Source organism: Indicator indicator, chromosome 32 (assembly GCF_027791375.1).
Source record: "Indicator indicator isolate 239-I01 chromosome 32, UM_Iind_1.1, whole genome shotgun sequence".
NCBI classification, from domain to species: domain Eukaryota; kingdom Metazoa; phylum Chordata; class Aves; order Piciformes; family Indicatoridae; genus Indicator; species Indicator indicator.
This window is the reverse complement of record NC_072041.1, coordinates 8,662,392-8,688,314: the sequence shown is the minus strand read 5'-3', so window position 1 is coordinate 8,688,314 and position 25,923 is coordinate 8,662,392. Positions and strand designations below refer to the sequence as shown.

At 60.7% G+C, this 25,923-nt stretch overlaps 3 protein-coding genes across 3 annotated transcripts in view; 1 reads left to right on the top strand and 2 right to left on the bottom strand.

The window, feature by feature from the left end:
• Nucleotides 1-483: 483 nt before the first annotated feature.
• Nucleotides 484-7,380, bottom strand: TMEM269 (transmembrane protein 269). The gene is made up of 7 exons (XM_054394878.1): nt 7,356-7,380; nt 6,146-6,190; nt 3,908-4,061; nt 2,848-2,945; nt 2,612-2,755; nt 689-889; nt 484-593 (listed from the first exon to the last, which is right to left on the bottom strand). The coding sequence occupies exons 1-7, from the start codon at nt 7,378-7,380 to the stop codon at nt 484-486; spliced, it is 777 nt and encodes a 258-aa protein (XP_054250853.1).
• A 98-nt stretch (nt 7,381-7,478) lies between these two features.
• Nucleotides 7,479-14,839, bottom strand: LOC128977368 (proproteinase E-like). Its single transcript, XM_054394877.1, has 9 exons — nt 14,806-14,839; nt 14,623-14,696; nt 14,442-14,539; nt 13,242-13,376; nt 13,016-13,152; nt 12,089-12,234; nt 11,805-11,983; nt 9,154-9,412; nt 7,479-7,589 (listed from the first exon to the last, which is right to left on the bottom strand). The coding sequence occupies exons 1-9, from the start codon at nt 14,837-14,839 to the stop codon at nt 7,479-7,481; spliced, it is 1,173 nt and encodes a 390-aa protein (XP_054250852.1).
• A 5,501-nt stretch (nt 14,840-20,340) lies between these two features.
• Nucleotides 20,341-25,923, top strand: part of HSPG2 (heparan sulfate proteoglycan 2) — a 65,414-nt gene continuing 59,831 nt past the window's right edge. The window contains exon 1 of the mRNA XM_054395119.1: nt 20,341-20,400. Coding sequence (XP_054251094.1) covers nt 20,341-20,400 — 60 coding nt within the window. The remainder of the gene's footprint in view (nt 20,401-25,923) is intronic.

The following is a 25,923-nucleotide window of genomic DNA, read 5'->3' as shown; positions in this document are numbered from 1 at the left end:
ATCAAACACATTTGAGAGGCTATTTCCCTCCAGTGAAGAGTGAGATAATAAACAGCAAAATGCTGCTGGTGAATCAAGTCTCCAAAGCCCTCTGGGGAGTTGATTTGGTGTTTCCTCACTTAGAGGAAAAGTTGTCCTTGTTTTCTGGGGGGGGTTTAAACCTCCCCCTTGTAATAAATTAATGGTGTCTGATGCCTCAATTCCATGTGCCCCTGCACAGGGAAGGGTTTGGGGGTTCCTGGAGCAGGGTGGTTCTTCTTGCAATAGGGCTCACACCCCCATGAGGGACAGGGCATGGGGAGGGTGTTTTGGGGCTCCTCCAGAGCAGGACCTTTCCCTCCATTCAATTTTTCCCCTTTTCTAAGCAGGCTTCCTCTGAGGCTGGGATTTGATTAAAAGGTTGAAGGAAGATGCTTGGTGGAGGAGGCAGCAGCACCCAAGAGGAAGAGGAAGGCTTTACTGGGCATTAGGTGAAGGCACAGGTTAGGTTTCACAGCTCCAGATGGCAAAGGGGAAGACGATGTAGGATATTGACCAGGCGAGGAAATAGACTGAAGCCACTGCTGCCGGCGAGAGGAGGACAGCCACCACCCCTGTGGGATTGGGAAGAGCCTTTGGGACCTGCCCCTTCCTTCACTTCCCCTGTCTGGGAGGGTTTGATCACCTCTGCCTTCAGCCTCACCCTTACCTCCAGCATAAACTGCTTTCTTCCAGAGCTGGGACTCCAGCACCTTGTCGTGAGGGTAGAGCCCCTGGTCCAGCATGAAGAGGATCATGATGGCAGCGGTGACACGCAGCAGGGCGAGGTCCCCCCCCAGCAGCAGGAAGGTGCCCACCAGCAGCGAGGAGGCGTAGGGACAGGGCAGCCCCCGGTAGGTGAAAGGGATCCCTGCTGGGTGCCAAAAGGTCAGCCTTGGAGGGGTGTGAAAAACCCCAAATGGCCCCCAAAAAAACCCAAATCATCCACAAAAAAAACCCAAATCGCCCCCAAAACCCCCAAATCACTCCAAAACCCCGACAAATCACTGCAAAAAAACCAAATCACCCTCAAAACCCCCAAATCATCCCAAAACCCCGACGAATCACCCCAAAACCCCAACAAATCACCCCAAAACCCCCAAATCACCCCAAAATCTCCAAATCACCCCCAAACCCCCATATCATTCCCCAAAGAGATCACCCAAAAAACCTCCAAATCACTCCATAAAGCCCCAAATCACCCTCAAAACCCCCAAATCACCCCAAAACCCCCAAATCATTCCCCAAAGAGATCACCCAAAAAAACCCCAAATCACTCCATAAAACCCCAAAACATTCCCCAAAAAATAAATCACCCTAAAACCCCAAATGACTGCAAAAAAAACCCTAAATCACTCCATGAAACCCTAAATCACCCCCCAAAAAACCCAAATCACCCCAAATCACCCCAACCCCCCCAAAACCCTAAATCAGTCCAAAAAGTCACCCTAAATCACTCCATAAAACCCTAAATCCCCTGAAAATCCCCAATCATCCCCCAAAAATCCAAATAATCCTCCCAAGAAAATCATCCCAAACCCCCAAATCACTCAAAAAAAACCCCAAAATCACTCAAATCCCCCCCAAAACCCCCAAACCATTAAAAAAAATTAAATCATCCCAACCCCCCAAATTATCAAAAACCCCCAAATCATCCACAAAAAAAATCCCAAATCATCCCACAAACCCCCAGTCACTCCCATATCACTCCATAAAACCCCAAATCCCTGCCAAAATCCCCAATCAACCCCCCCAAAAACCCATATCACTCAAAAAAAAATCAAATCACCCCCAAAACCCTAAATCACTCAAAAAAAATCAAACCACCACCAAAAAAACCCAAGTCACTCAAAAAAAAATCTCATCTTCAAAACCTTAAATCACTCAAAAAAAACCTCAAATCCCCCTCCAAAACCCCAAATCACTCAAAAAAATCAAATCACCCCCAAAACCCTAAATCACTCCAAGAAAACCTCAAATCACCCTCAAAAAAACCCAAGTCACTCAAAAAAAAAAAATCAAATCACCCCAAACCCTTCAATCACTCCAAAAAAAATCAAATCAGCCTCAAAAAAACTCAAATCACTCAAAAAAAATCAAATCACCCTCAAACCCTAAATCACTCCAAACCCCCCCAAATTATCCAACCCCCCCCAAATAACCCCCCCAAAACCCCAATCACCCCCAAGCTCCCCAAATCACTCCGTAAAACCCCAAATCCCTGCCAAAACCCCAAATCACCTCAAAAAACCCCCAAATAACCCCCCCAAGACCTCCGTATCACTCCATAAAACTCCAAATCCCTGCCAAAATCCTCAATCACCTCAAGAAAACCCCAATCACCCCCTCAGACCCCCAAATCAGCCCCCCCAAAAACCCCAAATGACCCCCAAAAAAATCCCCAATCCATCACCCAAAACATCCCAAATCGCTTGCCCCAAGAAAACCCCAAATCACTGCAAAAAACCCCAAATCACTCCCCACAAAAACCCCAACTGCCCCGAAAAAACCCACCAAATCCCCTCCAAAGCCCCTAGATCACCCAAAAAACCCCAAATCCACCCCAAAACCCTCTCCCTGGCACTGCAGTTACCACTGGAGAAGAAGCAGAGCCGAGCGAACACGGCCATGACGTAGGCCATGACCAGCAGCCCTGCCAGGACACCCTGCGGCTGCAGCAGCAGCGCCGTGCCCAGCCCGAAGGTGGTGAAGTCAGCAAAATCATCCAGCTTGGCACCTGTGGGCAGCCAGCAGGAAGCTGCCAGGTGAGTTTTTGGGGAGTGGGAGAATCCCAGGCCCAGGGTGGGGGCTGGTTGAGGAGAGACTCACCCAGCGCCGAGCAGGCGTCGAGCCGGCGAGCAACGGCTCCGTCGGCCAGGTCGAGCAGGAAGCCCACCAGCAGTAGCCAGCAGGAGTAGGAGTACTGCCTGGGGAGGGCAGAGAGAAGGCAAACCCAGGGTAAACTCCAGCATAGGAGGTTCCACCTCAACAGGAGGAGGAAATTCTTCACTGGGAGGCTCACAGAGCACTGGAACAGGCTGCCCGGAGGGGTTGTGGAGTCTCCTTCTCTGGAGACTTTCAAGCCCTGTCTGGATGTGTCCCTGTGTGACCTGTGCTGGATTCTATGGTCCTGGCAGGAGGGTTGGACTCAAAGATCTTTAGAGGTCCCTTCCAACCCCTAACATTCTGTGAACCTGTGTGACCCCTGCTTCATAACCACAGAATCACAGAATTGTTAGGGTTGGAAGGGACCTCAAGGCTCATCCAGTGCCTAGCCCCTGCCCCCCTGCCATGGGCAGGGACACCTCACACCACAGCAGGTTGCTCACAGCCACATCCAGCCTGGCCTTAAACACCTCCAGGGATGAGGCTTCCACCACCTCCCTGGGCACCCTGTGCCAGTGTCTCACCACCCTCAAGGGGAACAACTTCTTCCTGATGTCTAATTTAAATCTCCCCTCCTCTAGCTTGGATCCATCCCCCCCAAGTCCTGTCACTCCCTGACACCCTCAAAAGTCCCGCCCCAGCTTTCTTGCAGCCCCTTGCAGATCCTGGAAGGCCACAAGAAGGTCTCCTGGGAGCCTTCTCCTCTCCAGACTGCACAACCCCAACTCTCTCAGTCTGTCTCCAGAGCAGAGCAGCTCCAGCCCTCTGCTCATCCTCGTGGCCCTTCTCTGGACACCTTCCAGCACCTCCAGATCCTTCCTGGAACAGAGGCTCCAGCACTGGACACAGAGCTCCAGGTGTGGTCTCACCAGAGTGGTACAGAGGGGGAGAATCCCCTCCCTGGCCCTGCTGGCCACACTTCTCTTGCTGCAGCCCTGGATAACCTCTTCCATTTCACCCCCTTTCTCCCTCGTTGTTTTTTGCCCCATCCCCACCCCCAAACCTGTTGAGGCTGCAGAGGATGGAGGCGAGCCCGGCCACCAGGTTGGCCATGGAGAGCCCGTTGGCCGCATTCTTCCGCAGGAACTCCAGCGTCCGGCCCCGGCCCGCTCCCGCCCGCTCGCTCAGCACCAGCTTCTTGGTGGACTGCAAAATACCTGCAAAGCGCCGTGCGGGGCGCTGAGCCGCCCAGCCCACCGCGGTGCCGCAGCCACGGGGGTGCTCAAACCGCCCCCCGCAGGGCGCAGGTCCATGCTGGGGGCGGGGGGATGAAGCTCACAACCTCACCCCTCCCACCCCCCGCCCCCTCTCCAGCGCTGGCAAACAGCTGGAGAGGGGATTTTGGGGGGAGGCTGAAGGAGGTTTTGGAGAGGGGCTGGAGATTTTGGAGCTGCTGGAGGAGGTTTTTGGGGCTGTCGAAAGGGATTTTACGGCTGCTCGAAATAGATTTTGGGGCTGCTGAAGGAGATTTTAGGGCTGCTGGAATAGGTTTTTAAGGCTGCTGAAATAATTTTGGAGCTGCTGAAAGAGATTTTGGGGCTGCTGGAGAAGGTTTTGGGGCTGCCGATAGGGATTTTATGGCTGCTCGAAGTAGATTTTGGGGCTGCTGAAGGAGATTTTAGGGCTGCTGGAATAGGTTTTAGGGCTGCTGAAGGAGATTTTAGGGCTGCTGGAATAGGTTTTAGGGCTGCTGAAGGAGATTTTAGGGCTGCTGGAATAGGTTTTAGGGCTGCTGAAGGAGATTTTAGGGCTGCTGGAATATGTTTTTAGGGCTGATGAAATAATTTTGGAGCTGCTGGAAGAGATTTTGGAGCTGCTGGAGAAGGTTTTGGGGCTGCTCGAAATAGATTTTGGGGCTACTGGAATAGATTTTAGGGCTGCTGAAAGAATTCTGGAGCTGCTGAAAGATTTTGGAGCTGATAAATGAGGTTTGGGGGCTGCTGGAGGAAGTTTTGGGGCTGCTGAAGGAGATTTTAGGGCTGCTTGAAATAGATTTTGGGTCTGCCGAAAGATTTTATGGCTGCTGAAAGAGATTTTGGAGCTGCTAGAGAAGGTTTTGGGGCTGCTGGAGGGGATTTTAGAGCTGCTGAAATAGATTTTGGGACTGTTGAAAGAGATTTTATGGCTGCTGGAATAATTTTGAAGCTGCTGAAAGAATTTTTGGAGCTGCTGGATGAGGTTTTGGGGCTGTTGGCGGAAGTTCTGGGGCTGCTGAAGGAGATTTTAGGGCTGCTTGAAATAGATTTTGGGGCTGCTGAAAGATTTTGGAGCAGCTAGAGAAGATTTTGGGGCTGCTGGAGGAAGTTTTGGGGCTGCTCAAAATAGATTTTGGGGCTGCTGAAAGAGATTTCATGGCTGCTGAAGGAGATTTTGAGGCTGCTGGAATAGATTTTAGGGCTGCTGAAAGAGATTTTGGGACTTGAAGATTTTGGACCTGCTAGATGAGGTTTTGGGGCTGTTGGAGGAAGTTTTGGGGCTGCTGAAGGAGATTATGGGGTTGCTGGAGAAACTTTTGGGGCAAATGAAAGAGATTTTGCAGCTACTGAAGAAGATTTGGGGACTGCTGAAGGAGATTTTGCGTCTGCTGGAGAAAGTTTTGGGGCTGCTGAAGGAGATTTTGGGACTGCTGGAGAAAGTTTGGGGGCTGCTGGAAAAAGTTTTGGGGCTGCTGAAGGCTTTCAGGGCTGCTAAAGTAAATGTTGGGGCTGATGGAGGAGATTTTAAGGCTGCTAATATCGATTTGGGGACTGCTGAAGGAGATTTTGGAGCTGCTGAGGGAAATTTTCGGAGTCCTGGAGAAGCTTTTGAAGCTTCTGGAGGAGATTTGGAGGGGTTCTGCCTTGCTGGCTGTTCCCCTCCTCAAACCAAAGCCCCCCCCAAAACTTGTAGCAAGCATCAGGGATCATTTGTTCGCTTGCAAAAACTCTCTTGAGGTTGGGGGGGGTGGGGGGAGGAAGAGAGGGAGGAGGAGGAGAGAACAAAAATCAAACCAAAGACACCAATCCAAACAGTAAAAATAAGTATTAAAAAACCACAAAACCAACAGCCAACCCAAGCAACAAAAAAAAAAAAAAAAAAAAAAAACAACAAAAAAAAAGAGGACAAAATAAAGCCAAACCCAAGCTTAGACTAAACACCAACCCCACACTTTTTAAGCTCTATGGATCTTATATACCTATAGGGCTAAGCTTTAGAGAGAGAGTTTAAGGGTCATGTCCTACTAGTGGGCTTTGCACCCTGCCTTTGCCGTGGTCCCAAAGCCAGGCAAGCTGGGGAGATCCTTCATCTGAAAGAAAACAGCAGGTCAGAGCAAGACAAAAACCACCCCCTCCCCTCGCCAGCCCCCCGCCTTTTACCCTCTCCCTGCTGAGCCCAGGCCAAAACTCATCACCTGGCCTGCCACCAGGATGCTGCCAAAAACACCTCCCCAGGGGGTTGGAGCGAAGAAAAACCAAAACAACGACGCCGACAACAACAAAAACCAAACCAACCAAACCCCAAGAACCACCTCAGGTTGCAAAGGATTCAAAGAATTCCTGAGTATGGGAATCTCCCCCCCTCCAGGCTTGGCAGGAGGGCTGCGGCCAGGGCTGGGGTTGGGTGACCTTTGGACACCGCGCCCCGAGCCGCCGGTGCGGGGCTGAGCTGGGTGGATGGGGATGGAAAATCCTCCCCCTGACCACCAGCAGCCACCGGCAGCCCCCAGCCCCAGCCTGCCGCTCTGGAGGGGTCTGGGGGGGAGGTGAAGTGAGGGTGCTCAGCACACGCCTGGCGCTGTGCCCCCGGCTGCTTCTCGGTTGGCGTTTGGAGTCTCCAAAGGTGACAAAAGGACCAAAAATGGTGCTTGTGGGGGCTCGCTGTCACCATCCCCACCCTCCCCTGTGCCAGGCAGGATCAAGCTTCCATTACCAAGGCTGCCACTGCGCCGGCTCCGGGCACCGGCACGCATCACAATCCCTGGGCATCGCCACAGCGCCCCGGGCTCACCCCTGCCTGGCATTCCTAGCCCCAAAAGCAAGGAGCTGGGGCAGGAAGGACCTTCTCACCCCAGAGACAGTCATGAAAGGAGGGGGAAAAGGCAGTTTGGGTTCTTCTTTGCTTTACAGGGCAGCTGTATGCCCCAGGAGAGGGTCTCACCCCCCCAGCAAGGGGTCTCACCCCCCAGGAGGGCATCTCACCCCCCCAGGAGGGCATCTCACCCCTGCAGTGCTCCCCAGCCAGAGGAGGTGCAGATTCCACCTATGTTTTTGGGGCTCCTTTATTGTTTTGAGCCTCTCCTGCCCCAGCTTGCAGGGCCCAGCAGGCAGCGCTTGGCCCCCAGCATCTTGATTGGTTTAAGCTAAACTCCCCCCCTGCCAAAGGGCATTTTTTGGGTATGAGGGGAGGGGGGAGGGGAAGGAAACACCTTGCTCAGGGGCTGGGTGGCACGGGGGCATCACGCTGGCACTTACCAACAGGCGGTGACACCATCCACATGGCTGCAGGGGTGGCGCTGGGGGCGCCGCGGGCAGGGGAAACTGAGGCCCGGGGGGCAGGTGGCAAGCGCTGGCCGGGCACTCGGTGCCACCACTGCGTTATATAAGGAAGGGCCTCGGCGGCTGAGTCACCCCCACGGGGGTGGGTCCGGCCAGAGGCCACCAGGCTTTTCGGAGGCGGTTGGCACCACCGGCGAGGGAGGAGCTGCCCTGATAGCTGGGGGGGGGGGGGGGAGCTGGGGGGGGGCCATGCCAGCCCCGCAGCACCCGTGCCAGCCCCGCAGCACTCGTGCCAGGCTCGAAGGCCTCGTGCCAGGCTCACAGGACCAGTGCCAGGGTCACAGCGCTGATGCCAGGCTCGCAAGCACCCGTTCCAGTCTTGCAGCACCCGTGCCAGGCTGATGGTACCCTTGCCAGGTGTGGACCACTCATGCTACACTTATGGCACCTTTGCCAGCCTTGTAGCACCCTTAGTAGGTTTGCACCACCCATGCCAAGCTTGCACTGCCCATGCTGTGCTCGCACACCCATGCCAGGCTTGCACCGCCCACATCAGGCTTGGAGCACCCATGCCATGCTCACGGCACCCATACCATCCTCACAGCACCCACACCATGCTCGTAGCACCCATACCAGGCTTGTGCCACCTGTATCAGGCTGGCAGCTCCCATCCCAGGCTTTGCAACATTCCTACCATGCTTTTTAGCACCCGTGGCAGTCTTGCACCAGCCATGCCAGGTTCACAGTACGCATGGCAGTCTTGTACCCCCCATGCCATGCTCACAGCACCCATTCCACTTTTGTAGCACCCATGCCCGGCTTGCAGCACCCATAACAGGCTCACAAGCACCTGTGCCAGCTTTTCAGCACCCACACCAGTCTCTTGGCAGCCATATCAGTCCTACACTACCTGTACTATGCTCATAGTACCCATGCCAGTCTCACAGCATCTGTGCCATGCTCACAGCTCCCATGCCAGTCTCACAGCACCCACACCATGCTCACGGCACCTATGCCAGGTTTGCAGAACCCATGCTAGTCTCACAGCATCCACACCATGCTCGTAGCACCCATGCCAGTCTCACAGCACCCATGCCAGGCTCACAGCACCCACACCATGCTCACAGCACCCATGCCAGGCTTGTAGAATGTATGCCAGTCTCACAGCATATATGCCATGCTCACAGCACCTGTGCCAGTCTCACAGCACCCACACCATGCGCATAGCACCCATGCCAGGCTCGTAGAACATATGCCAGCCTCACAGCATCTATGCCGTGCTCACAGTACTCATGCCAGGCTCGTAGCACCCCCACCAGTCTCACAGCACCCACATGATGCTCACAGCACCCACACCAGCCCCTGGCACCTGCTGCCAGTGGTGGGCAGCACATCCCTGTGCCCTTTCACACCAATTCACACCACCAGCACTGGGGGGGGGTCAGAGCCGGTGCCCATAAGAGCCCTCGGGGTGCCACTAGCTGAGGTGCCCCCTGCAGGTGTGCCCCCAGCCCGGGGCCTCCGGCAGGGCAGGGGGTAGGGTGCCCGGGGCAGCACCCAACTTGTGCAAGGGTGTCACGAGTTGGGGCGGCCTCAGCCCCCCCAGCTGGGGCAAAGGGCCGGAGCGGCAGGGCCGCGGCGGGGAGGGCAAAGGTCCTGCGGCGACAAGGGGACAATAAAACTTATACAGCCCCCGCGCCCGCCCTGGGGATTTTCCACCCCAGCCCCGCGGCCGGCGGGCGGGAGCCGGGGGGGGGGGCGCTGCTGGCCGTACCCATGCCCGTCGGGTGCCCGGCGCTTGCTGTGTGCCCCGGCCGGGGGTCCCGGGGGTGCTGGCACGACAGGGTGGCCGCTGAAAGGGCTCTTTGTTGGCGGTCACGCGCCGGTGCCAGCCGTTGCGAAGCGACCGCCGGGTCGGGAAGGAGCCACAGCCACGGGCGGCCTGGGGCACCTCAGGGGGCATCCCCCTGGCTTCGGGGCGCCTTGAGGGGACCAGTCCTGGGGTGCGCAGGGTGTCCGCCGGGTGCCCAGCACTGGGAGGGGGCAGCAGGGCACGTGGCTGAGGCCATCCCCGAGTCCTCATGGTCCCCATGCCCATGGCTTCAGGGCACCTAGGGGTGCTTGTCCCCTTGGCACATGAGTGTCACTGGGTTCCCATCCCCCTGGCTTCAGGGCACCTAGGAGTGCATGTCCCCTTGGCACATGGGTGTCATTGGGTGCCCATGCCCATGGCTTCAGGGCATCTCGAGGTGCTTGTTCCCTTGGCACATGAGTGTCACTGGGTGCCCATCCTGGTGGTATCACAGCTCCTCAGGGTGAACGGTCCCTGTGGCATCTGGGTGCCTGTCCCCATGGTAATAGGGCATCTGAGTGTACCCATCCCCATGGTATCTGTGTGTCTGCTGTTGCCCATGCCCATAGATTCAGGGCATCCCTGGGGGCCCATCCCTGTGGCACCCTGTGGCATCCTTGTGGCACCATGGGCTTCTCAGGGCAGTCAGTCCCCATGGTATCTGGGTGCCCATCCCTGTGGCACTGGAATGCCTCTGAGTACCCATGGTATCATGGCTTCTTAGGCTCCTATGGCACTGGGGTGGCACTGGGTGCCCATCACTGTGGCAGCAGGGCACATGGCTGAGGCCATCCCTGTGTCCTCCCAGTAGCCATTCCCACGATATCTTGGCACCTGTGTGTGCCCATCCCCATGGCATTGTGGTTCCTAAGAGCAAATCATCCCTGTGGCATCTGGGTGCCCATCCCTGTGCCACTGAGACATCTCTGGGTGCCAGTGCCCACGATATCTGGGTGTTCCTGAGTGCTTGTCTCTGTGGCACGGTGGCAGCAGGACACGTGGCTGATGCCACCCCTGTGTCCTCAGGGTCCCATCCCTGTGGCACCGAGCCCCCCCGAGGTGCCTGTCCTTGTGGCATCACGGTGCCTCACAGTGCCCATCTCACAGGGCACCTTGCGGTGCTTGTCCCCATGGCACCTGGCTGTCTTCAGATGCCCCTCCCCATGGTATCTGGGCACCTCTGGCTGCTTCCCATGTCTGCTCAGCCAGTGCCACCCAACACCCCCATGCCACTACCCCATGTGTGCCCACACCCCAGCACAGAAAGCTAGATGGTGCCAGAGCTGTGGTTTATTTGCCCGATGCCAGGCTGGGAGGTCACCACTGCTGCTGCCACGCTCAGTGCTGGCTCACGACCTGGAAAGGAGAAGCTCCTCAGGGGGGTGCAGCACTCTGGCACCCCAGCACTGTGGCACCCAGCACCGTGGCACCCAGCACCCTGGTACTCTAACAGCCTGAACCCCATGGCACCTTGGCATTCTGACACTGCAGCACCCCAGTACCCTGGCATCCCATCACTCAGCTCCCCAGCTCCATTACCCTGGCACTCCTGTGCCGTGGCACCCTGGTGTCTCAGCATCCTTGTACCCTGGTACCACAGCACCACTATACCTTGGCACCATGGCACCCCAAAGCCCTGGTACCTCAGCATGCTGGCACCCTCTTAGCCCAACATGATGGCATCCAAGCACCCAGTGCCTTGGTACCTCAGCACTAGGATCCTAGCGTTCTGGCACCTTGGCACCCCAGTACCCCCAAGGCCTTGTGCCCTGGCACCCCAGACATACTGATACTCTGGCTCCCTGGTGTCTGGGTGCTCTGGCACCTTGGCACCCCAATGCCCTGCTACCTCAGCTGCATGGCATTCCAATACTCCACCAGCCCTGTGCCCTGGCACCCCAGCACCCTGAGATATTGACACCCTGGCATCCGGTACCCCAGTATCCCAATATTATGCCAGCCCAGCACCCAGGTGCCCTGGCACTAGCACCGTGACATCATGGCACCCTGTTGCCCCAGCACCCTGGCACCACGGCCCCCAACACCCCAAGGTTACTAGCACCTTGGCACCATGGCATCCCATTGCCCCAGCATGCCGGCACTCCAGCACCACAGCACCCTGGCACCCCAGAAACCCAACATTATGCCAGCCCAGCATGCAGGTGCCCTGGTACCCTGACACCTTGACACTCTGGCACCATGGCCCTCTGATGCCTCAGGGCACTAATACCCTGGCACCACGGCATCCCACTGCCCCAGTACTCTGGCACCCCAGTACCCCAACATTATGCCAGCCCAGCACCCTGATGACTTGGCACCCTGACTCCTTGACACCCTGGCACCATGGCCCCCTGACACCCCAGGTCACTAGCACCCTGGCACCAAGGCACCGCATTGCCCCAGCACCCTGGCACCATGGCCCCCAACACCCCAGGTCACTAGCACCCTGGCACCATGGCATCCCATTGCCCCAGCACCCTGGCACCCCAGTACCCTGGCACCCCAGTACCCCGGCACCCCAGTACCCCAACATTATGACAGCCCTGCACCCTGGTGCCCTGGCACCATGACACCCTGGCACGCTGGCAGCTGTGCCCACCTCGTTGATCCAGTCCTCGAAGGCAGACACCCGGGTGAAGACTGTTGGCTTCTTCTCGGTATTGCAGCCCAGCGCGGAGACGAAGCTGGCGATGCCATGCACCTGCCAGGTCCCATCCTCAGCCTGGCAGTTCAGGGGCCCTCCGGAGTCGCCCTGGGGTGCGGGGTGAGCGGGGGGGGGGGGTGTGTGTGTGTGTGTGAGTGCCAGGCGGGGGTAGGGGCGTCCCCAGCGTGCCCCCCGCCGCAGGCTGGCACTCACGTTGCAGCCTGCCCGCCGGCCGCCGCCGGCGCAGATCATGGTGCGGCGGATGGAGAGCGCTCCCCACCAGTCGGGCTGCGTGCAGTGCTCGAAGTCCACCACGGGCAGCAGGGCCTGCTGCAGCCGGTCGGGCAGAGGGCCCCCCGCTGCCAGCCGGGCGTTAGTGCGGCCGGGGGTGGGCACCTCCTGTCCTCCCTGCTGGCCCTCACCACCCCCGGCTTGCCGTCCGCCCATCCGTCCACCCACGGCCTCATCCCTCCTTTCTCCGGCTCCCCAGCCAGCTTCTCATCCCTGCTTCCATCCCTCCATCCCTCTCTCTATCTCCCCATCCATTCCTCCATCCATCCCAGCACTCATCCACGCATCCATCCATCCACTCTCCTTCCATCCGTCCACCCCTCTATCCCTCCCTCTCTCCCTCCCTTCATCCTTCCATTCATTCCTCTCTCCCTCCTTCCCTCCATCCATCCATCCCTGAAGCCCTCTATCCCTCTCTCCATCCCGCCACCCCTCTATTTTTCCCTCCCTCCTTTGCTCCCTCCATCCCTCCCTCTCTCCCTCCGTCCCTCTATCCCTCCCTCCATCCTCCCATTCATTCTTCCTCTCCCTCCCTCCTTCCATCCCTCCCTCCATCTCTCCATCCATCCCTCGATCCTTCTATCCCTCTCTCCAACCCTCCATCCCCCCATCCCCCTATTTCTCCCTCCCTCCATTCCTCTATTTCTCCCTCCCTCCTTTCCTCCCTCCATCCCTCCCTCCTTTCCTCCCTCCATCCCTCCCTCTCTCCTTCCATTCCCTCTTTCCCTTCCTCCCTTCATCCTTCCTTCCCTCCACCCCTCCACCCATCCTCAAACGCTTCAAGCCCTCCAGTCCTCCATCTCCCCACCCCTCGCTCCGTGCCCGTGCCCGCCGTGTGCCCGCACTCACTGGCGATGCGCCCCCAGCCGCTCAGGTAGCAGGGGTAGCCATCGGGCAGCACGGTGCCCGCAGGGGGCAGGTGCCCGACCTGCACCTGGGTGTTGAGCAGGGCCGGGCGCTGCAGCTTCAGCAGGGCGATGTCATTGCTGCGCAGGGACACACGAGGTACAGAGGGGACCGCTGGGGACAGTGTCCCCATCCGACCCTCCCCCGCAGCCGGGGACTCTGCGCTCACCCGCAGGCCACGCAGGAGCTTCGCCATTCGGGGTGGACAAAGATGCCGTCAGAGGCCACGGGGATGGTCTGCTCAGGACCCTCTGCAGCGCCTATGTCGAACTCGCCCAGCACCACCTGGTAGGTGCGCGTGGAGCTGCCCGGGGACAGAGGGGCACACCATGTGTCTGGTGGCACCTCAGGGTGCTGCAGCCCTCCTGCAGCCTTCCCTGCACCAAGCAGCTCCTCCATGCACCCAGAATCCATCCCTGCACCCAGCACCACCTCCATGCACCCAGAATCCATTCCTGCACTCAGCACCTCCTTGATGCACTCAGAATCTATCCCTGCCCCCAGCACCCTCTCCATGCACCCAGAATCCATCCCTGCCCCCAGCACCTCCTTCATGCACTCAGAATCTATCCCTGCCCCCAGCACCCTCTCCATGCACCCAGAATCCATCCCTGCACCCAGGACCCTCTCCATGCACCCAGAATCCATCCCTGCCCCCAGCACCCTCTCCATGCACCCAGAATCCATCCCTGCCCCCAGCACCTCCTTCATGCACTCAGCATCTATCCCTGCCCCCAGCACCCTCTCCATGCACCCAGAATCCATCCCTGCCCCCAGCACTCCCTCTGTGCATCCACCTCACACCCAGCAATCCCCTCCTGCACCCATCCTGCCCAGTGCATCACCCCTGCACCCATCCCTGCATGCCCTCCATGCACCTGCACCCCTCCTGCACCCATCCCTGCACCCCAGCACCCTGCATCTCCTGCTGCACTCCTCCTGCACCCACTCGTAAACCTCATGTCCCCTCTTGCACCCCATATCCCTTCTTGCACCCCATATCCCCTCTGGCACCCATCTCTGTACCCCAGCACCCTGCTTCCCCTCCTGCACCTATCCCTGCACCCCTCCTGCACCCACGTCCCCTCCTGCACCCATTCCTAAACTCCAGCACCCATCTCTGCACCCCAGCACCCCTCCAGCAGCCATCTTCGTACCCCAGCACCCTGCTTCCCCTCCTGCATCCCTCCTGCATCCATCCCTGCCCCCCAGCACCCATCTCTGCCCCCCCTCTGGCACCCGTCCCTGCGCTCCAACGCCCTGCACACCCTCTGTGCACCCATCCCTGCACCCCCACGTCCCCTCCCGCCCCCCTCCTGCCCCCCGCCCGTGCCCGCAGCCCCCGCAGCGCCCCCCGGTGGTGCCTCACGAGATGCAGTGCGCGGCTGTCATCACCCAGCTGGGTGCGATCAGGCTGCCCCCGCAGGTGTGCCTGTAGGTACCACTGCTCTGGTACTGCAGAGAGATCTGCAGGGACACCGGTGGGTGCCACGCAGTGCCCACGGGTGCCAACACATCCCCCCCAAGCTGTCCCCTCCCTGCCCACTCACCTGCCAGGGCCAGCTGTAGGGGACAGCATCCTCCCCATTGACCACCCGGGAGTCGGGCAGCACGGCAGCCTGGGCTGTGGGATGGCATCGTCACCCGGTGGGCACCCAGCACCCTGCCCCGGACTGGGGACACGAGGTGCGGGAGGGCTGGGGACGTGGGGCTGGGGCTTGGGGACATCTTACCGCCGGCCACCAGCAGCAGCAGGAAGCTCAGCATCTTGTCTTGGATCGGCTGGGAGGCCCAGGGCTGCTGCTGGCCTTAAATAGGGGCACCCAAGGGCACCCCTGGGAACGGGCACCCAGCACTCAGCTGCGGGGGGTTAACCATTAACCCCGGCCTAGGGGGGGACGTGGCACCTGGCACCCTTGCCAGCACTCCCAGACAAGACCCTATGGACCCCTGTGTCCCTATAGACCCCAGACCCCCCTGTCCCTGGTGCCCCCCATAGCTCCTATAACCCTGCTGTGTCCCTATGAGACCCCAGACTCCCTGTCCCTGGTGCCCCCCATAGCTCCTATAACCCTGCTGTGCCCCTATGAGACTCCAGACCCCCCTGTCCCTGGTGCTCCCCATATCCCCTCTGTGCCCCCATAGACCCCATACTCCCCTGCATCTGATGCCCCCCATAGTCCCTATAGCTCCCGTGCCCCTATAGGCCCCAGACCCCCCTGTCCCTTGTGCCCCCCCCAGCACCTCTGCCCCTGTAGACCCCATGACCCCCTTGCTCCTTGTGCCCCCACAGCCCCTATAGCACTTGTGCCCCTAGAGATGCCCTACCACCCCTGGTGCTACCCACCCTCACTATAACCCCTCCTGTGTCCCCCACAGATCCCACACCCTCCCTGTCTCTAGTGCCCCCCTAACTCCTATAGACCCCCACCCTATAGCCCTATGGCCCCTACAACCTCCTGTCCTCTATGGGACCCATGCCCACAGTGCCCACAGGCCCCATAGCCCCCTCTGTCCCCCACAGTGCCCCCAGGCTCCTGGTGTTCCCATATGGCCTCTGTGGCCCCCATGGACTCAGTGCTCCATACCTCTCCCCCTCCTACACCCCATACCCCCTGTGTCCCTCTTAGCCTCTAAAACCTCCCCACAGACCCCACACCTTCCTGTCCTGGTACCACCATAGCCCTGTTCCCCCCATGCACCCCACAGTCCCTCTGCCCCCTGTACCCCCCAAAATCCCCAGTGCACCTGGCACCCCTCACAGCCCCCTGTGCCCCCATAACACCCACACCCCTGGGGCCTGACAGTCTCTCTACAAACACCTGTGCCCCCTATAGCTGCTTGGCACCCCAGAGCCTCCTGTGCCCTACAGCCCCACACTGCTGTGCTCCTTGTGTCCCCTATAGCCCCATGGCTGCTGTGCTCCTTGTGTCCCCTATAGCCCCACACTGCTGTGCTCCTTGTGTCCCCTACAGCCCCACACTGCTGTGCTCCTTGTGTCCCCTATAGCCCCACACTGCTGTGCTCCTTGTGTCCCCCATAGCCCCACACTGCTGTGCTCCTTGTGTCCCCTATAGCCCAATGGCTGCTGTGCTCCTTGTGTCCCCTATAGCCCCACACTGCTGTGCTCCTTGTGTCCCCTATAGCCCCACACTGCTGTGCTCCTTGTGTCCCCTATAGCCCCACACTGCTGTGCTCCTTGTGTCCCCTATAGCCCAATGGCTGCTGTGCTCCTTGTGTCCCCTATAGCCCCACACTGCTGTGCTCCTTGTGTCCCCTATAGCCCCACACTGCTGTGCTCCTTGTGTCCCCTACAGCCCCATACTGCTGTGCTCCTTGTGTCCCCCATAGCCCCACACTACTGTGCTCCTTGTGTCCCTTATAGCCCCATGGCTGCTGTGCTCCTTGTGTCCCCTACAGCCCCACACTGCTGTGCTCCTTGTGTCCCCTATAGCCCCACACTGCTGTGCTCCTTGTGTCCCCTATAGCCCCACACTGCTGTGCTCCTTGTGTCCCCTATAGCCCCACACTGCTGTGCTCCTGGTGACCCCTACAGCCCCACACTGCTGTGCTCCTTGTGTCCCCTAAAGCCCCACACTGCTGTGCTCCTTGTGTCCCCTACAGCCCCACACTGCTGTGCTCCTTGTGTCCCCTACAGCCCCACACTGCTGTGCTCCTTGTGTCCCCTATAGCCCCACACTGCTGTGCTCCTTGTGTCCCCTATAGCCCCACACTGCTGTGCTCCTTGTGTCCCCTACAGCCCCACACTGCTGTGCTCCTTGTGTCCCCTATAGCCCCACACTGCTGTGCTCCTTGTGTCCCCTATAGCCCCACACTGCTGTGCTCCTTGTGACCCCTACAGCCCCACACTGCTGTGCTCCTTGTGTCCCCTACAGCCCCACACTGCTGTGCTCCTTGTGTCCCCTATAGCCCCACACTGCTGTGCTCCTTGTGTCCCCTACAGCCCCACACTGCTGTGCTCCTTGTGTCCCACATAGCCCCACACTGCTGTGCTCCTTGTGTCCCCTACAGCCCCACACTGCTGTGCTCCTTGTGTCCCCTATAGCCCCACACTGCTGTGCTCCTTGTGTCCCCTACAGCCCCACACTGCTGTGCTCCTTGTGTCCCCTACAGCCCCACACTGCTGTGCTCCTTGTGTCCCCTATAGCCCCACACTGCTGTGCTCCTTGTGTCCCCTATAGCCCCACACTGCTGTGCTCCTTGTGTCCCCTATAGCCCCACACTGCTGTGCTCCTTGTGTCCCCTACAGCCCCACACTGCTGTGCTCCTTGTGTCCCCTATAGCCCCACACTGCTGTGCTCCTTGTGTCCCCTACAGCCCCACACTGCTGTGCTCCTTGTGTCCCCCATAGCCCCACACTGCTGTGCTCCTTGTGTCCCCTATAGCCCCACACTGCTGTGCTCCTTGTGTCCCCCATAGCCCCACACTGCTGTGCTCCTTGTGACCCCTACAGCCCCACACTGCTGTGCTCCTTGTGTCCCCTACAGCCCCACACTGCTGTGCTCCTTGTGTCCCCTACAGCCCCACACTGCTGTGCTCCTTGTGTCCCCTATAGCCCCACACTGCTGTGCTCCTTGTGACCCCTACAGCCCCACACTGCTGTGCTCCTTGTGTCCCCTACAGCCCCACACTGCTGTGCTCCTTGTGTCCCCTATAGCCCCACACTGCTGTGCTCCTTGTGTCCCCTACAGCCCCACACTGCTGTGCTCCTTGTGTCCCCTATAGCCCCACACTGCTGTGCTCCTTGTGTCCCCTATAGCCCCACACTGCTGTGCTCCTTGTGTCCCCTACAGCCCCACACTGCTGTGCTCCTTGTGTCCCCTATAGCCCCACACTGCTGTGCTCCTTGTGTCCCCTATAGCCCCTCTCTGCTGTGCTCCTTGTGTCCCCTACAGCCCCACACTGCTGTGCTCCTGGTGTCCCTTATAGCCCCACACTGCTGTGCTCCTTGTGTCCCCTATAGCCCCACACTGCTGTGCTCCTTGTGACCCCTATAGCCCCACACTGTTGTGCTCCTTGTGTCCCCTACAGCCCCACACTGCTGTGCTCCTTGTGTCCCCTACAGCCCCACACTGCTGTGCTCCTTGTGTCCCCTATAGCCCCACACTGCTGTGCTCCTTGTGTCCCCTATAGCCCCACACTGCTGCACACCCTTGGTACTCCCACAGCCCCTACAGCCTCATGTGCCCCCTATAGGCCCCATAGTGCCCCACACCCCTGGTACCCCTGTGGCCTCCTGTGTTCCCCATATCCCTCACATCCCCCCCTTGCCCCTGATGCCCTCCTGTAGCCCCCTGTGTCCCCTAAAGCCTCCACAGAGCCTCATGCCCCTGGTACCCCTATAGCCTCCAGTGTCCCCTATAGCCTCCATAGCCTCATGCCCCTGGTACCCCTATAGCCTCCTCTGTCCCCTATAGCCTCCATAGCCTCATGCCCCTGGTACCCCTATAGCCTCCTCTGTCCCCTATAGCCTCCATAGCCTCATGCCCCTGGTACCCCTATAGCCTCCTCTGTCCCCTATAGCCTCCATAGCCTCATGCCCCTGGTACCCCTATAGCCTCCTGTGTCCCCTATAGCCTCCATACCATCACATGCCCCTGGTGCCCCCTGTAGCCCTGTGGGCATGCACGGGGTTGCCCCTAGTGTTCCCATGCACCCTTGTACCCCGTGGGCATGCACAGAGGTGTCCCCACTGACCCCGTGTCCCCGTGGGAGTTCCCAGAGGTGTCCCTGGCATCCCCACGCACCTTGCATCCCCATGGGAGTTCCTAGAAGTGTCCACACGGTGTCCCCACACGCCCCCCCCGTGTCCCTCTGCACGTTCCCAGAGGTGTCCTTTGCTTCCCCACTCACCCCTGTGTCCCCGAGGAAGTTCACAGAGGTTCCCACTCGTGTCTCCACACATCCCATGCCCCTGTGGGAGTTCCCAGAGGTGTCCACACGGTGTCCTCACACCCTCCCTTGTCCCCCGTGGAAGCTCACAGAGGTGTCCTTGGTGTCCTCACTCACCCCCTGTGTCCCCGAGGAAATTCACAGAGGTTCCCACTCGTGTCTCCACACACCCCTTGTCCCCGTGGGAGTTCGCAGAGGTGTCCCCACGTTGTCCCCACACACCCCCATGACCGTGTGTAACATCACAGAGGTATCCCCACACAGCCTGTGGCCCCGTGGGAGTTAAAAGGGCTGCCTCATGGTGTTCCCACCACCCCTGCAAGTTCCTAAAGGTTCCCCCTCATGTCCCCTACTCTGTCCCCACACACACTCGAGGCTTCGTGGGCATGCACAGAGATATTCCACAATGTCCCCACGCACCCCCAGTGTCCCCACACACACCTGTGTCCCCATAGAAGTTCCCAGAGGTGTTCCCACAGTGTCCCCATGTACCCCCCCATGTCCCTATGGGAGTTCCTAGAGGTGTCCTCATGGTGCCCTCATGCACCCCATGTCCCTGTGGACATCCTCAGAGGTGTCCCCACACACCTCCGTGTCCCTTAAAAGTTCTTAGAGGTGTCCCCACGGTGTTCCTGTGTATCCCATGTCCCTGTGTACGTCCTCAGAGGTGTCCCTGCTGTGTCCCCATGGACCCTGTGACCCCTGGAATTTCTAGAGGTGTCCCCAGTGTCCCCCTGTGTCCCTGTAAAAGTTCCCAAAGGTGTCCCCACGATGACCCCCACAGACCTCGTGTCCCCCTGGAAGTTCCCAAAGGTGTCCTCACACTGTCCCCATGCATCCTGTGTCCCTCTGGAAGTTCTCAGAGGTGTCCCCATGGTATCCCCCTGTGTTTCTGTGTCCCTTGTAAAAGTTCCCAAAGGTGTCCCCACGTTGTCCCCACGCACCCCATGTCCCCCTGGAAGTTCCCAAAGGTGTCCTCACACTGTCCCCACGCATCCTGTGTCCCTCTGGAAGTTCTCAGAGGTGTCCCCACGGTGTCCCTTGTAAAAGTTCCCAAAGGTGTCCCCACGATGTCCCCACGCACCCCATGTCCCCCTGGAAGTTGTCAGAGGTGTCCCCACGGTGTCCCCCTGTGTCCCTCGTAGAAGTTCCCAAAGGTGTCCCCACCTCTCCCCACGTCCCGTAAAAGTTCCCCCCACCGCGCCGTGGCCGCGCGCTGCCGGTCGGCCCCGCCCCGCCTGTCCCGGGACTGGGCGTGTCCGGGGCGTGTCCAGGGGGCGGGGCGGGCCCGCAGCCGAGCGGGGCACGGAGCGGGGCCGGGAGCGGAGCGGGAGCGGCTGGGCCGGAGCGGGGCAATGGGGCCGGGGCGGCCGGCGGCGCTCGGAGCCCTCCTGCTGTTGGGAGCAGTCCTCGGAGTGAGTGAGGGGCGCCCGGGGGCGGTGGGGCAGGGGGCGGGAGGGAGGAGCTGAGGCGGGAGGCTGGAGGGGTCGGGATTCCCCCCTGGAGCTGGGGTCACTTGAAGGAGTTGGAGTCCCCCCCCGCGGCCTCGGGGTGTTGTGTTCCCCCTCCCTCCCTCCCTCCCGGGGATTGGGGTCCCTCGGAGGAGTTGGGGTCCCTTAAAAGATTTGGGGTCCACTCGCGGAGTTGGGGCCCTCCCCCCATTACGGGGTCCATGTCGTGTCCCCCTCCCCCCCTGGCTCTGAGATCCTTTGAAGAATCGATTTGGGGTCCCCCCCACACGGCTGGGGTTCCCCCTCCCCAATCCCCCTCGGAGCTGGTGTACCCCTAAAGGAGTTGGAGTCCCTTGAAAGATTTAGGGTCCCGTCCCCACCCCTGGAGTGAGAATCCCCTAAAGGAGTTGGGCCCCCCCCCCCGGAGTTGGGGTTCGAAGGATTTAGGGTACCCCACCCCGAGATGGAGCTGCGGGAATTGGGGTACCCCCTCCGGGTACTGATCCCTGCACCCCGCCCTGCCCCATCAGGGTACTGGAGCCTCCCTGGGCACCAAGGGCAAGAGGGTGCTCGGTCCCTGAGGGATTTTGGGGTGTCTGCCCCCCGTACCCCATCCTCCAGTACCCCCTAAGAGAACTGGGGTCCCCTCGAGCACTGGGGGGGGGTCTCAACCCCATGCCCTGTCCCGGCTGCGAATTGGCGTTGGGGTCCCCCCATGAACGCAAACGGGGACCAGGGTGTGCCCAGCCCCATGTCTGCTCCTCAGGCGCTTGGGGTGACCAGGAGCACACGGGGGGTACCCCTGCTCTGTCCCCTCACGTAACTGGGGTTCCCCTAAGGCCCGGGGGTGGGGTTGTCCCCAATACCCTGTCCTGTCCCCTCAGGGAATTGGGGTACCCCAGACTCTGCCAGAAGAGAGGTTCTCCATCACTCCCCAAAGTCACCCACGGGTCCCTGCACCCCCCTAGCACCCCACTGCCCCCCTCGCCCTGGGTGGGGGCCACTACTAGGGGCTCCTCCTGCTTTTGGGGTGCTGCCTGCCCACGCTGTACCCCCTGAATCCCCTTCCCCCTCTCTGGCTAAATTTAAAGGGTGACGAGTGGCGCCGGCCACCCTAAAAATAACTGTCCCAAAATACCCCCGGGGGGGCCTGCGTCTGGGGGTGTCCCGGGGGGGGGGTGGGGGTGTCACACCCTGGGAGGGGTCGGCACACCCAGCTGGGGTGAGGTGGAGGGGGGGGAGGGGTGACACCTTTGGGTGCCCCCCAAGAGTTGCAGGGTGGGGCAGAGCACCCCCTATTAGATCGGAGGGGGGTCCCAAGGCGGGGCTGGGGGTCTGTTGGCGATGGCCGGGGGGGTGGGGGGTCATGCCTGTGCCGGGGGCAGGGGGGAAGGGGGGCAGAGGGGTGGTTTGGGGCTGGGACAGTGCCCGGGGTGTGGAGAACAGAGGGGACCTTGTTGCTCGGGGGCCATGCTGGCAGGGCTGCCCCCCCCTCCCCCCGTGGGATCACACCCACGTCCCGGGGGGGCTGCTGGGGACAAAGAAGGGGGAGTCCCCGACTTTGCATCTCCCCCAGCCCCATTCCGCTATGGGACAGGGGGCATTTGGGGACACTTCCCTGGGGTGTCCCCTCCCGGGGCGCTGAGGAATGTGCCTCCCCCCTTTAAAAAATGCGATGGGGATCCACCCACTCCCACGGGGGGGGGAGCAGGCGGGGGTTGGGAATTCCCCCCCCCCCCCCCCGTCCCCTAGGGCTGCGAAGGGTTAATGGGGGGGGGGGAGGGCGCAGCAGGAATGTGCGATAAGATCGTCAGGCCCTGGGGGGGGCAAGGAGAAGGGGGGGGCCACGCACACTCGTGTGCGCTCACGCGCACCCCCACCCTACCCCCCCGGGCCCCCCTGGCTTGCACGTTTGGGCTCGCTCGGGCTCGCTTTTGCACGCTCGTGTGCGCGCACACGCAGCCCCCCGACTCTGCTTGCACCCACGTTTGGGAGGGAGGGTGGGGGGGGTCCGTATTCCTCATGGGCATATTTGGGGACCCCCCCCCGGGACCCCCCAGCGCACGTGGCCCTGCGCGCTCCCGGCGAGATCCATCTCTGAGCCATCGCCAAAGATGGCCATGAGGAGGAGGAGGAGGAGGAGGAAGAGCAGGGGCCAGCTCGGGCGCCTGGGTGTCCACCCTCCCCCACCCTCCCCCAACTCCTGGGTCACCCCCCCTTCAACGTCTGCCTGTCCCCCCAAGCCCTGGTCCCCCTCTCCCCCCTGCTTTCCCTCCCAAAAGCTCAGATCGTTCCCCCCTCGGGCTCCGGCTTGCCCCCCCCCGAACATCTGGGTCCCCCCTCCCAAACCCTGCTGCCCCCCCTCAAAATCCTGTCTTCTCCCCAAAAGCTTGGGGGTGTCCCCCCCCCAGCCGGTCTGGATACCCCCCAAACCCCTTCTTCTCCCCCCAAATCCCTTCTTCTCCTCCCAAACCCCTGCTTCGCCCCAAAAAATCTTGGGCATCCCCCCGGGCTCCTGGGCGTGTGTCTTCCCCCCCCCCCCCGAACATCTGGACCCCCCCCCCGACATCTGGTTTCCCCCCTAAACCATGGTTCGCCCCCCCAAAAAGCTTCTGTGTGTGTCCCCCCCGGACTCCTGGGTGTCCCCCCAGCCACTTGAGAGTCTGGGTCCCCCCCGGACACCTCTGGCTCCCCGCAAAACGTTGGGGTCCCCCCCGGGACTCCTGGTCCCTCCTGGACTCCTGGGTCCCCTTGGCCCTGCTTCCCCCCGCTCCAAACTTGGCTTTTTTGGGATAAATTCGGAATGCAGCAGCAGGAGGGGAGGGGTGGCGGGGGGTGGGAGGGGGCACAGTGACTCTGACCCCGCAGCTGTTTGCGCCCCCAAATCACCGGGGGCGGGCAGGAGCTGAGGGAGGAGGAGGAGGAGGAGGGGGGGGGTTAAACAGCTGCTTTTGTCCTCCCCCCCCCCCCCCCGTCCCACATCCCCCAGGGACCAGCATCTCGCCAGCTGTTCTGGCACCCCCCCCAAAAACTGGGGTGTCTTGTTCCCACCCCCTCACCCCCTCCCAACAAAGCCGGGGGGAGCTCAGGGCTCAGCAGGGACCCCACAGTCCCGGGGGATTCCGGGAGGGAGTGTTGGGGAGGGGGGGGAAACACCTTTCAGCAGCGACCTTGGGGGAACAATGAGGCTGTGGGGGGGCCGCTATTAATAACCCCCCCCCCCCGGGGATTATTCCTGGTGTGCGTCACCTCCTCTTCCTCGCCCGGATGAAGTAAAGCGGGGGGGCACATCCAGATTTGGGGGGAGGGGGGGTGGTATCCAGATTTGGGGGGGGGGGGGGGGCATGTCCAGATCCGGGGAAGGTGCATCCAAATTGAGGTGGGGAGGGGGTTTAGGGGGATAGATCCAGATTTTGAGGGGGGGGTCACATCCAAATTGGGGGGGGGTGCGGGTTTAGAGGGGTAGATCCAGGTTTAGGGGGGGGGCACATCCAAATTGGGGTGGGGTTTAGGGGGGTAGATCCAGGTTTAGGGGGGGCACATCCAAATTGGGGGGGAGGGTTTAGGGGGTAGAATCAGGTTTAGGGGGGGCACATCCAAATTGGGGGGGAGGGTTTAGGGGGTAGGTCCATGTTTGGGGGGGGCATATCCAAATTGTGGGGGGGTCATATCCAGATTTTGAGGGATATGCTCAGATTTAGGGGGGGTATATCCAGATTTTTTTGGGGGGGGGGCACATCTGGATTTAAGGAGGTACATCCAAATTGGGGAGGGGGTGTCTCATCCAGATGTAGGGACACATATCCAGACTGGGGGGGGACACACATGCAGACTGGGCGGAGGTTACCTCCAGCTCGGTCCTATCTGGATTAGGGGGGGGGGGGGGCGTCCCATCCAGGGGGTCCCACCCAGATTTAGGGAGGTTACAACCAGATTGGGGGGGTCCTTCCAGACTGGGAGACCCCTTCCAGACTGGGGGGGGACACTGCCAGACTGGGGGAGCTGCTGCCAGACTGGGGGAGTCCTTCCAGACTGGGGGAGCTACTTCCAGACTGGGGGAGCCCTTCCAGACTGGGGGAGCCATTCCAGACTGGGGGAGCTGCTTCCAGACTGGGGAAGCCCCTTCCAGACTCGGGGAGTCCTTCCAGTCCGGGGGAGCTACTTGCAGACTGGGGGGGTCCTTCCAGACTGGGGGAGCTGCTTCCAGACTGGGGGGGGGGCTACTTCCAGACTTGGGGAGTCCTTCCAGACGGGGGGGGGGTCATTCCAGACTAGGGGGAGGTCATATCCAGGTTTGGGGTGATCCATCCAGGTTTGGGAGGATACATCCAGGTTTGGGAGGATACATCCAGGTTTGCGGGGGGGGGGTTGTGTGGCATATCCAGACTCGGGGCGGGGGGGGAGGGGTCCAGATTTGGGGTTCCCAATGCAGATTTAACGGGGGGTCGGGGGGGATTTGTGTGCATCCAAATTGCTGCACTCCAATGGTCCCCGGAGCGGAGGTGCCCGGCGGCCAGGGTGGTTCTTCCTCCAGGGTGGCTCTTCCTTGCCCTCCTCTTCCTCACCCCCTCCCCCCCCGGCTCCCCCCACGTTCCCCAGGGTGCGGGGCAGGATTTGGGCCGGCGAGTGGAAAATGTGAGCGGCGGCGGCGGTGTCCGGCCGGGCGCCGTGCCCCGGCCCTGGCGGCGGGGGGGACCCGGGCGCGGGGCCGCAGCTTGGGGGGAACCTTCCGGTAACCGGAGAGGGGAGAGCGGCCGGCACCGGCCACCGGCGGCCGCCAGAGCGGCAGAGGCCATTCTGCCGCCACTGCTGAGCACCCTCGAACACAGTGCCTGGGGGGGGGGGGGGGGGGCGTGGGGCTGAGCACCCTCGGACCTAACGCATTGGTGAGGAGTGGTGCTGAGCACCCTCGGACCCAACGCACTGGTGAGGAGTGGTGCTGAGCACCCAGAGACACAGTGCACTGGTGAGGAGTGGTGCTGAGCACCCACAGACACAGTGCCTGTGGGGGGGCATGGAGCTGAGCACCCTCGGACCCAACACACTGGTGGGGAATGGTGCTGAGCTCCCACGGAGACAGTGCACTGGTAGGGGGTGGTGCTGAGCACCCCTTGCCTCAGTGCAGTGGTGCTGAGCACCCACAGACACAGTGCACTGGTGGGGAGTGGGGCTGAGCACCACTTGTCCCAGTGCAGTGGTGCTGAGCAGCCCCAGACTCAGTGCAGTGGTGAGGGGGTGGTGGCTGAGGACCAACATGATCAGTGCAGGTGTGGGGGGACAGTGGCAGAGCAGCATGGCTGGGGGGGAGGAGCTGAGCACCCCCAGACTCAGTGCATGGATGGGGGTCAGGAGCTGAGCACCCCCAGACTCAGTGCATGGATGGGGGGGAGGAGCTGAGCACCCCCAGACTCAGTGCATGGATGGGGGTCAGGAGCTGAGCACCTCCAGACTCAGTGCATGGATGGGGGTCAGGAGCTGAGCACCCCC

Excerpts from the sequence above, each read along its gene's own strand:
- TMEM269 (XM_054394878.1), bottom strand. The coding sequence starts at position 7,380 with ATGTGGATGGTGTCACCGCCTGTTG. Across the intron at positions 2,756-2,847 it reads CGACGCCTGCTCGGCGCTGG|GTGCCAAGCTGGATGATTTT; the intron begins GTGAGTCTCTCC and ends GGCTGCCCACAG. Across the intron at positions 594-688 it reads GAAAGCAGTTTATGCTGGAG|GGGTGGTGGCTGTCCTCCTC; the intron begins GTAAGGGTGAGG and ends CCAATCCCACAG.
- LOC128977368 (XM_054394877.1), bottom strand. The coding sequence starts at position 14,839 with ATGCTGAGCTTCCTGCTGCTGCTGGTGGCCGGCG. Across the intron at positions 12,235-13,015 it reads CGGCTGGGGGCGCATCGCCA|CGGGGGGCCCTCTGCCCGAC; the intron begins GTGAGTGCGGGC and ends CCCGGCTGGCAG. Across the intron at positions 9,413-11,804 it reads ACAGCTGCCAGCGTGCCAGG|TGCTGGGCACCCGGCGGACA; the intron begins GTGTCATGGTGC and ends GCCCCCTCCCAG.